Below are 11,914 nucleotides of genomic sequence, written 5' to 3' on the forward strand. Positions count from 1 at the left end.
CTGAGCAACTGTCATGAGGGAAGCTAGTCTAGTTGATGTAGTCAACATATTCTAACAAGTCCACACATTCCCATTTCTGCCCACATCCTTTAATGGAAGTGCCACAAAATTTTCATTATGGCTATTTCCACCTCATGGATTTGCAAATCTGCAAAATTTTCATTATTGTATTAGTGAGTTTGTTGAAGTGTCTTGCTCAAGGTTTTCAGCCATAATGAATAATAACCGCCCGTCATCATCATTTTAGGAAATGTTTGAAATGACAATCAACTTGGTTTGGTGTTAAATAAAACAATTCTTATCAACTTTTACAATAAAATAATAACATGTGTGTGGCGGGACAATAGTTGTAAAATAGTACAACATAAACTAAACTGAACTACTAAAAGTGTTACCATCAGTAAACTGTTAGCTTCTCTTGTATTCCTTGACTTCTTCTCTTTGTGTTGATTTTTTTAGTGATCTAATCCTGTATTTAATTGCTGGAGGGTAACTGGGAACAACTAGCACTTGTATCGTATTATTGCCCCTCAGGGCTTGTACTATCCTTATTATGGCTTCCCAACTAATGGTGTTGTTACTCTCACAGCTTCACCAGTGACTTGTTGGTAGCTAATGATGTAGCAATGTCCTCAGCCACATCATCAGTAATGACGTTGTAGCTAATGTTGAGCACCTTCAACTTGTTAGTATCCTTCACTGCAGTGAATAGTGTTCTTGCTGCAATGGAGGATAATGAGGTATTGTCCATGTGCAGTCTTGTTAGCATAGAGGAGGGATGGGTCAACATGGTGTAGAGCTCTTCACTCTCCCCAATTGTACGGTTATGATTAATCCTCAACATTTCTACTTTGCAGCTGAGGACAATGTCACTGATAAAGGAGGACAATGTCACTGATGAAGGAGGAGGATGAGCTGGTGAGGCCATTATTGCTCAACCACAAGTTGTTGATGGTGACGTCACGGTTGTGGATGCTGTGAAGGCCTCAATCTTGGATATAGCAGCCATACAAGCTGAGCTCCACCCACTACTTGTGGGAAGAGGAGGTGAGGAAGAGTGACACACACTCGAGATCAGTAGCTGATAAGTGGCCAGCGAGTTGAAGATCGATTACCTGCTGGCAATAGTTGCCCTCCACCAACTAGACTATATCTCCTTATTTATAACTACATACGTAGCTTGCTACACTGCTCCTCAAAAAATACTGTGACTGCTCTATTAGAGTATCTCGATCTTGAATGCTCTATTAGAGTATCTCGAATGATGCTAGGCTCTCCATCACAGCAACAGATAATTTTAGGGGGACTTAGTCCCCCCAATAATTTTTTTTTCACAGGGGCTGCAGCCCCTTGCCGCCCCCCCCTCCCTTCTCCGCCGTACCTGTCTCCCGCCTTCTTGAAGCATCTATATAGGCGAAGGAATTCACTGGAAATGGCGATCCTGTCGTCTCCACCAGACAGGAATTGTTTGAAAGAAGATCGTTGTCCCTTCGTGAGTGTGACGTAAATAAAGAACATGTTCGCGTGAAGATCGCTCCAGAATTGCTCGCGAAGGAGACGAAACTCTTCGTCTGGTCGAAGGTCAGTTATAATCTTCATAAGTTGATTATAATATAGTTAGCCGCTAGGTATTCCTGAATTGTGAGGTGGAGGAAGTTAAATGTCGTTGTTTTCCCTGAAAGGCTAAAATGTTGTACAGCTTGTAATAGCCCGAAGCCATCAGTCCCCCCCAGGGGTAGCTACCATGTCTGGACAAGCTGCTTGAATGTGTTCAGACGTAAATACCAGCAGGGGCGGATCCAGGAACTGGCAAGGGGAGGTGCACAAACAGGAAAGTTGTATTATCTAGTTCAGCCTGAGTGCTGCATTTTTTGAAGCAGCAAATAATCACCTCTTAGTAATGTCTCACTGTTGATTTTTGCCATTTTGGCCTTTTCAGATTTTGTGAAGTCTTAAAAGTTGTTTAAAAGGCTCTGAATGTCTTACGTGCCACCAAGTTATTACCAAGTTTATTCGATTTACCATACAAAACTCGTCTAGAGAGACTTGGTTTATATTCACTGTACTGTAGACGTCAAAGGGGAGATCTAATTGAGACCTACAAGATATTCAGTGAATGGTTACTATGACATCAACCCTACCTCATTTTTCACTTTGAGTAATCATACGGATACCACCAGAGGTCACGACCGTAAACTCTTTAAATTTCGATCTCAGCTGCTAGTGAGGCATAATTTTTTCACCAACAGAGTTGTTGGAATTCTCTTACAGCAGATGTTATTTCTGCACCAACCGTAGCATTATTTAAGAAGAATCTTGATGATTTATGGAGAACAACAAGATATGGGCACTCTCAAAGGCCTGCGGCCTAGGTCTTCTTTGGATAAATATTTTGACTAGCTAAAGTACTATTCAAGTTTGAGAGCTGTACAGTACCACTCTATACAGAATTGCCTATCATTTTAACTTCTGAAATCGTCAGGTTTACAAATGATTGAGACCAGAAGCACTTCAGAGTTTTACCATATTCTTGTACAGGCTACAGGCCTGGGGTAGGAGCAAAACAGCTAAGAAAGGGACATAATTACTTAGCTAGTACCACTTGGGTAACTAAACTTTTTTTTTTCCCCTTACTTTGGCCCCTTTTCTGTTGCACCTTATTCAGTTAGTAAGTCAAGTCACTAAGTCAAGTCACTAGGCCTAAGTCCTTGTAGGTTAGGTAATCCTAACTTCCTAAAGCTGCAGCACATGTTGCTGTCAGACCTTCAGTGCTGGTCACTGTAAAGCACTAATAATAATAATAATAATAAACGCTAATCTTGTATACATTTTTTTGTGGGTTGGAAATGTTTCCACTACAGTGCACACCCCCCAAAACTTTTTTGAGTGCATCAGCTAAATGGTTTTGACACGACAGAACAGCGAATTCGCTAGGTGCAAATCTCTGGCTCCGGTAGGCACCTAAGTAACTTTTGACCTACCAGTATTAGTGGCTTTAGGCATATCTCAACCTGGATATTAAGCCTTCTCCTTCATCTTCTACCATACAAACACTTTGAAAATGGGTGGTTATTTGGGGGGTGCGCTCCAACGCGGATTGCTTTGAGCAAATGTACACGAGTAATTGGATCACGTGTCTCCGTTTCCAATCCCGGGTACGTAGTATATATATTTTACAGCTAGTTTGACTGTTAAATGGAACAAAACACAGGCTATTGATGGTGACATGATGCTGAAGATATTGGGTGAGCTGTTTAGTACAATTAGTATGATTAGTACAAATGTTTTCCCATCACTCTCCTCCAATGGGGTTAGGATTTCTGCAACTTGTTTAGTTACAGTGCTGGTATTGAGGACATGTTGTAATGTCTTGTGGCTGTCTATATAGCTTACAATGGTGTTTGGGAGCTAACTGACCACTAGCTATTGAGTCAATGTCACCTGTTTGGGTTAGCTTGGCCATTTCCTTATCTTGTTCTTTAGTACGCTGCTCTTGATGCTGGATGAGAACTAGTGGTGTATAATCCTTCGGTTGATCTGGTGGCCATGTGTCTTCATCAACACTGTCTTGTGCATGTGAATTAATCATGGCCACCCTCTGGGATAGGATGGAGACTTCTACAGGATAAACAGCAGCTAATGTGGAGTACACTACAGTACACTTCACCTTTGACTGGATCAGTGATAGTCAACTTGTCCATGTTGAGTTTGGGCTCCACTTGACCTAACCAAACAAAACATGTCATAACTAGTTACTAGCATAAATCAGGAAAAAATGTGCCATAGAAAATTTTCGTGCATTAAAATTTCGACGTAACTTTCAAAAATTTTTGACAATAATAATACGTTAATATTCTGTAAATTATTCTGACTCATAATTATTTTAGTGCAGTGCATCCACTGTTGTTGACAGTACATGTAAAGGATGAGCAGATTGAACAGTGGCCACCATAGCATCATAGCTAATTATTTGTAAATTATTCATATACTATTTCACCAGCAAATTGAACTTCTCTTTCTTCTGCTGCTGCTGAGCTGGACTGCCACATCTAGTACACACCTCAGGGGTGGATATCTTGAGGTTTCTGGAACTGGTCAAGTTTTTAGGCATAATTTTGCATTGCTGGAAGGTTCAGATTGAAATACTCTAATAGAGCAGTCAACTACCCTAACAGAACAGTCACATTTTATAAATTACTTAATCAGTAAAAATAGCCTAAAACTTCATTGCTTTTGCAAAATTTTAGCGGTAACTAATAAGAAATCAAACCGAGAGTTCATATAGAAGTAGCTAGTACATTCTTCAAAATAAAATAATAATATTGGAACTTAAGGATTCGGTGGCATCGACTCTACCTGATGGTGTTACTATTGCAAGGCGTTCAACAACGTCCTTGACAAATGACCTCGTAAGTATTAAGAAGTAGCTAGTACAATCTTCAAAATAAAATAATAAACCTTCAACTGCCATGCATGCTACGTGACCAACTTTGCCTATCATTTCATTTCCTTCAGTAGCACTCAGTTATAATAGTACATGCACGTAGCAAGTTAAATTTTAAAGCTTCCTGGACTGGAGGGACATTCTCCATAACTGTTTCATGCTACATTGGGGGGCTTATATACAAGGACCATTGGTATGGTTAACTATATTCAATTGTCCAGTAAACTTTAGCTATGCAGTTGCCATTTTGCTCCATAACTATTCTGAAGCAATGATATATATGGTAACAGCAAAATAAAGTCTAACTCCATCTCTGTTCATTTCTAAAAATTGTTCATTTCTGCACATGCATGGCTGTCAGCCATGCAGTGTTGTTCTGATTGCATTTAAACCTGTACATGGTTTAATGACTAAAATTTTTAGAGCATATACTGACTTACGGATTATGATGCTGCAACTAGTTAGACAGACACATAAAGTAGTCTGTATCCGAGATTCATCCCTTGAATCTGAAGTTTTATCCATAGTTTTACCCATGTACAGGTGTACAGATTTTTTCTTTTTAAAAGAAATCTCCATCACTGCCCCAAACATCTACGTGAACTAGCATATAAACAACTTGTAGTACCTGTGTTAGAGTACTGTTCACCAATAACCACCAATCTTATATCAATGGTCCAGCATACAGCTGCTCATTTTGTGACAGGAAAACCGTGGAGAAGAGATCAAAGAGATAGCATCACTAACGTCTTTAACAACAACATTAAATTGGCCAACACTACAAGAACATTGCAGACAGTTTACTACCTATACCTAGCTGTTAATCTTCCAATAAGATCATCTGTATCAAGGACCCACTTTTCACACAATTTTTAAACTTGTACCTTACCAACCCAGAATCGACTTATATAAGTAGACCTTCAGGTCTGTAATTTAATAGTTACGCTCTTAAGTTTAATTTTGTATTGATCTGTACAGTCCTGTAAGTAAAGTATTAAATAAAGTATACTCCTTCAAATTCCTTCCAAGAACTGTGCCCGAATGGAATAAAGTGATGATACTATTGAAACTAACTGTGTAGAATTAAACAAAAATTAACACTACTCACGTAATAATTATTAACTGTATTTGACTGTAACTACTGTACTGCACATCAGCATTATACCCCTGGAGGGTCCTGCTGATTAATAATGATTACCAAGCTATAAGTGAGCTGCAATAATGATGGTAAATTAAACCGACACATACCAGATAAAACATCAGGGGTGGCTTACTGTAAGTATAACTCTCCGTTAGCAGCCGTCTCTTAATTAGGACCATCTCTAATATTTAATCAATTAGCAGCGTCACTAAACTGTTCAAGTTATACTCTATTAGCTACAGCCAAAAATACTTACATATTATAGTAGTGCAATCATGACTGACAATGGCATACTGTGGAGACCTTACCTCCTATCAACTAGGATTCTAAGCCTTATAAAAATCCTTTTGGATAAAAACTTGCAAGAAATTTGGTAGAAAGTTTGTGTGTATATTCCAATAGGGAGCCATGTCAGATTTGACCTTTGGTGAGGCAATGTAATGTTCACTTTTGTCTGAATTGTCTCTAAATCCACAAACTTGGTGTCAGATTAAAGCTATATTACCCTAAATCATAAGTTGGTTTACAGGAAGTCCATAGCTATACACGCAGTGAGTTTGATGGTCACTATTTTCTGCCTCCCACACACAAGCTTGGGAATATTAAGGTTTACTTATATATGCATGACAACTTACCAGCATGATAGGTCAGTGAAGTAGCTACCGTGCATGGGGTACAATACAATCATCAAGGTATAGAAATTGAAAATTGATTTACAAAATTATACTGTTTTCATATGCACATTTCAGTGAAACCTTAGTTGATTCATTGTCATAGCCAAGACACTTGCTTACAGGTTTGTAGATTGCAACTGCAAAAACTTTTGAATTTGCATTAACTGTGCATAAAACCTGTATAGAAATTTAGGCAGCTTGACACTACACTGCAGCTAGGGGCATGACATGGGGATAAATTAAATAGCTATAAGTCTAAATTTGTAAAATAGCTGTAAGTTAAACTATTGTGTACCTATTTTTGCTACAGGTAACATGAGAATTATAAGACTATAACATTAAATTCCTATAATAATATTTATGGACTCTCAAATAATATATATAGAGTAAATCTGACATTGTTAGTGGTATCAACAAGACTTCTTCTATGAGATATTACCTTGCTAATCTGACATTGTTAGCAGTATCGACAAGACTTCTTCAATGAGATATTACCTTGCTAATCTGACATTGTTAGCAGTATCGACAAGACTTCTTCTATGAGATATTACCTTGCTAATCTGACATTGTTAGTGGTATCGACAAGACTTCTTCTATGAGATATTACCTTGCTAATCTAACATTGTTAGTGGTATCAACAAGACTTTGTCTATGAGATATTACCTTGCTAATCTGACATTGTTAGCTGTATCGACAAGACTTCTTCTATGAGATATTACCTTGCTAATCTGACATTGTTAGCAGTATCGACAAGACTTCTTCTATGAGATATTACCTTGCTAATCTGACATTGTTAGTGGTATCGACAAGACTTCTTCTATGAGATATTACCTTGCTAATCTGACATTGTTAGCGGTATCGACAAGACTTCTATGAGATATTACCTTGCTAATCTGACATTGTTAGCAGTATCAACAAGACTTCTTCTATGAGATATTACCTTGCTAATCTGACATTGTTAGCAGTATCGACAAGACTTCTATGAGATATTACCTTGCTAATCTGACATTGTTAGCGGTATCGACAAGACTTCTATGAGATATTACCTTGCTAATCTGACATTGTTAGCGGTGTCGACAAGACTTCTATGAGATATTACCTTGCTAATCTGACATTGTTAGCGGTGTCGACAAGACTTCTATGAGATATTACCTTGCTAATCTGACATTGTTAGCAGTATCGACAAGACTTCTTCTATGAGATATTACCTTGCTATAGTATGTTCACGTTGAGCTGAACCCTGAAAAACAGCTAAAAATTAAAAGTGGATTTTTTCTCAACAGAGTTAACATTTCAGCCAACCAGATGATTATTGGTAACAGCAAAGATGTCAACAACAGACACGTACGGTTTGGCTCCATTACAAGTTCGGGAAAGGGCTCTAATGGATACTGTATTTATATGGCTTCTCCATATGAAATGTATTGTGAAAAATTTGATTGGCTGTAAATATTATGCCAAACATTTGAACAACAAGATTTTGAAATATTTTTAGCGGGTCAAGCAGTACTACAAGTGAGCCAAATTTCAAGATCGTGTGTAATTGTATCCATGAGTTATTGAATGTTTTTGAGGATTCAGCTCAACGCGAACATACTATAATCTGACATCGTTAGCAGTATCGACAAGACTTCTATGAGATATTACCTTGCTAATCTGACATTGTTAGCAGTATCAACAAGACTTCTTCTATGAGATATTACCTTGCTAATCTGACATTGTTAGCAGTATCGACAAGACTTCTTCTATGAGATATTACCTTGCTAATCTGACAAAAAAAAATTCTGTCTGATTGCATGGTGGTTGGATTACAGAGGTTTTACTGTAGTTGGTCAGCATCAGTAAGCAACTCACTACCATATGACATCATCACTGCATTGATCTACCATTTTAAATTACAGTGCATGTTTACAGGTATTGTAATGATAACTATCCCCAGTGCATCTAGTGGGAAAGTAATGCTACACACCCCTTATACCCTATACACCTACCGGCAGATTGACAATCAAAACATTTGTCCAAAAGTGATGTGACTGTATATGTTGTTTTAAGGTATAAATTGTCTAAAGAACTTGCAATTTAATTCAATATAGTATAGAGTACCACTAGCCAAACAGATTAGCTAATGTGTACAGATCACCATTCACCAGTGAGTGCTTTCTCGTATACAACAAACCAACATGATAATCCTTCAGCAATTTAGAGTGCATGAACTGTGGCAGTGTTACTAGTCAATTGAGTTTAAGAACAAGCTATAGTGCACCAAGCCATGTACTTCCAAAAATTGAAATATATGTAACACCCTGATAATGGTAACTATGTTACACAACAGTGATACATTGGGAAAAAGTAAGCAGTTGAAGATCACAATTACCATGGCAACTAGAGGTGTGCGATTATCTAGATATATCCGATTATCGAGATATCATAAGACTTATTGAGATATAAGGGGGTGATAGGTTTATTTATCTAGATAATAGTAAACTTCTGTAAATTACTTGTATACCAAAGAATATCTGATGGTGTAGACACCCCCTGGGGGCTCCAACTCTCCTACCACTTGGAAACATTGTTAAAATTAACATTTTCAACTTTTTTTGTACTCTTCAAATTGCAATTTGCTCACTTTACTTGTAAATATTACAACAAATAATTGTTTCAATTATCACTAGATATGTTACATAATCAAGGTTTAAAAGAAACATCAAGATATGTCTAAATTTGTCATCACACATCTCTAATGGCAACAGACAAATAATTATGCACTTTATTATATGAATTTACTGGTTTTCTTTAAAGTGAATTTCCTTTTACATACTTTGCTATATCTTGGTATGCATGCATCCACACTGGATGGGGAACAATTCCTGTTAATTTTTTTTTTTGCTTTTGTTTGTCATGATATCAACAATTGTGTGTTCTATTAGAGTGTTTCCTTTAACTAGTGCTATGTATAATATTCAATACTCTTAAACATTCAGTAGGTTCTAATGAATGCATTGTTTGACCATAATATTTCTTTTAGTGCATAACAGACTATGTTTTGGGAAGCCTTGTATGAACTGTACAGAGCACCCTTAATACAATTATAATAGTGGACCCCTGTAAAAGGCAAGTATATCGTATGATCTTCTTTGGGTGCCATCTCATGTGTGAATGTGCTATCAGTTGGCAATTATGTTTTTGTGTTATTCCTGCAGAACTTGAAAGATGAAGATAGTGTTTGTGCAGTTAGCTATGGTTGTTCCCAGGTAAATAATGGCTAGAAAAGCTGTCAATCTTATTTGTCTTACAGAATTGGGGAGGTACAGCTACACACACAGAAACCTGAGTGACTACCAGGGACCTACCCTGCTAGCCTGTTTACAAACTACAGTACGCTTATGAATACATTATATAAAATTATAATTGCTTGGTCTTGGCATTACATGGGTAATGAAATGTACATTAGGGTATATTGTAAAATCTTATTAAAAAATTTCAAATTCAGTTTAATGATTTCAGGCCAATTATTGGTAGAGTAGGCACAACCTGGGTACATAGAGTTCATAACAAGGTTGATGAGGTAGAGCTTTGATCATAATGGATCACCATGTCTGAGCAAAGGACGGGAAACATAATTCATTTGGATTGATCTTATGCACTTGTCAATTTCATGCCCCACCCCCGGGCGTCCCCACACCCCAGGTGGGGATTTGACATTGCTTCTTGTCCCCACCCCTGGGGAAATTGACAGTTGTCCAATTTACTGATAGATTTTTGGTTGTTGCATTTCTAAACAATAAAATCGCACTTGCTATGATTTTACTAGCTACAGGGCAGGTTTATTACTAGTTGCATGCGCATGAAATATTCGCTTAGCCATCCTTGAGGTGTTGTCAAATCCCCTATTTGGGGGTGGGGACATAGTGGGGATTTGACAGCCGATTTTGCCCCAGTAGTGGGGAATTTGACACCACGATTTGTCAAATTTCCTGTATCTCCCCCCCCCCCCGGGGGTGGGGCATGAAATTGATAAGTGCATTATAAGCCCCAGTAAGAAGGGTCTGCCCATGTACCTATTATAATCCATTCAGTGCCAGCTCCTGACAGTTGGCATAGCTAATCAGAGCTACACACATACACTCATACAGTACAGATAACTACTTTGCCACGTTACAACACAGGTAAAAAGGAAAGCGCGGTACAGTCGGGTAGCTACGCGGACCTCACAACAAACAAGAAATTTCCTCTTCAGTCTAACGTTTTAGAGCACTGAGCTGTCTCTCGAGCTGTCCGCTGAGCTTCACGCTGCACATCTTTGATTTTGAGATATCAAAACCCATAATCGAAATTTATCAAATATCACGTGTCTGTACCAATAGGCGAAGAGACGAGGTAAGTGTATCCTTGTAATCCTCCATGATACACCAGTGTTGGGTTGTGTTTAGTGATCGTACAGGTTGTAAGTAAAATTCTTTACATTATGAACACGTGTTGACGTTTTATAGGATGCCTGGGAAGAGAAAATCAGCGTTAAAAGAAGTGGTCACCCGTGAGTACACTGTCAACTTGCATAAACGCATTCACGGAATGTAAGTTCGTAATAATAAATGTTAAGTTTATACTTAGATGTAGCTGCGTAGTTTAAACCATGCGAGTGGATTTTCTATTTAACGCCGACTGGTATATTTGATTTGCAGAGGATTCAAGAGACGTGCTCCTCGCGCCATTAAGGCCATCAAGCAATTCGCCGAGAAGCAGATGGGTACACCTGATGTACGTATTGACACAAAACTGAATAAGGCAGTCTGGACTAAGGGTATCCGGAATGTACCATATCGGATTAGAGTGAAGTTGTCAAGGAGACGTAATGAGGATGAGGAATCAGTGCACAAGTTGTATACGTTAGTGACTCATGTCCCTGTTGCCTCTTTTAAAGGTATAATACTAGCTTGTTGTTCTTCTTGTTACTATGGTTACTTCAATACAGGGCTGGAGACAAAAGTTGTGGACATTCAAGACTAATTATTTGTGTCACTATGTCATATTCAATTGATAAGTTTCCAGCTCTATACAATGGTGGTGAATGGGGTATTGTTGACAAGTATAGAAAATTGGGGAATTTCTCATGAAGTCATGTCGGTGAATGTGGGGATATTCCCTTTTTTGGGACTCTGGTGTTAATGTAAACAATGTGGTTTAGTTTGTCTGAAGTGGTGTGTAGGGTTGGTGATGTGCTGTGATCAGTGTGATGTGTATATTGACACCCAACAGTGTAATATAGAATTGCTCTTTCGAAGACACTCATCATAATGCACATGTTTGATTGATAGAAGACATGGTAGTCCTTGAGTCTATACATTGCAAACCCATTTTTTACATCAACCCCCATAGCTGTTGTATGTATTGTCTTGTTTGTTGTTGATAAACCTGTTGTAAAAGGAGCAGAGGTTGGTCACACATCATAGCCTTACTACAAGCAATTACACAACATAATATGGTGCCTGAAATTAGCTGTTACTATACACATTCAGTATACACATTCAGTATACATAATGTAGCATTGGTGTCTTGGTTATGCAAGCCACACTGTGTTGGGGAGCTGAAAGGACTCTGGGAACCGTAATAACATTTTATTTATCAATATCAATTTGCACATTAGAATATATCAAT

General features: G+C 38.1%; 2 protein-coding genes and 1 long non-coding RNA gene across 3 annotated transcripts; 2 read left to right on the forward strand and 1 right to left on the reverse strand.

Moving 5' to 3' along the window:
- Window positions 1–1,349: 1,349 nt before the first annotated feature.
- LOC136238622 (uncharacterized) lies at window positions 1,350–9,706 on the forward strand. The gene is made up of 3 exons (XR_010693096.1): window positions 1,350–1,581; window positions 9,460–9,510; window positions 9,555–9,706. It is a non-coding gene; the product is annotated as an uncharacterized lncRNA (long non-coding RNA).
- Window positions 3,218–10,815, reverse strand: LOC136238618 (uncharacterized). The gene is made up of 3 exons (XM_066029189.1): window positions 10,503–10,815; window positions 3,668–3,724; window positions 3,218–3,618 (listed from the first exon to the last, which is right to left on the reverse strand). Exons 1-3 carry the CDS (start codon window positions 10,582–10,584, stop codon window positions 3,332–3,334), a joined length of 426 nt encoding a protein of 141 aa, XP_065885261.1. The 5' UTR covers window positions 10,585–10,815; the 3' UTR covers window positions 3,218–3,331.
- Window positions 10,498–11,318, forward strand: LOC136238619 (large ribosomal subunit protein eL31-like). Its single transcript, XM_066029191.1, has 4 exons — window positions 10,498–10,636; window positions 10,750–10,833; window positions 10,942–11,180; window positions 11,232–11,318. The coding sequence occupies exons 2-4, from the start codon at window positions 10,751–10,753 to the stop codon at window positions 11,264–11,266; spliced, it is 357 nt and encodes a 118-aa protein (XP_065885263.1). The 5' UTR covers window positions 10,498–10,636; window position 10,750; the 3' UTR covers window positions 11,267–11,318.
- Window positions 11,319–11,914: the final 596 nt, after the last annotated feature.

This window comes from Dysidea avara, chromosome 11, assembly GCF_963678975.1.
Source record: "Dysidea avara chromosome 11, odDysAvar1.4, whole genome shotgun sequence".
Classification (NCBI taxonomy): Eukaryota; Metazoa; Porifera; class Demospongiae; order Dictyoceratida; family Dysideidae; genus Dysidea; species Dysidea avara.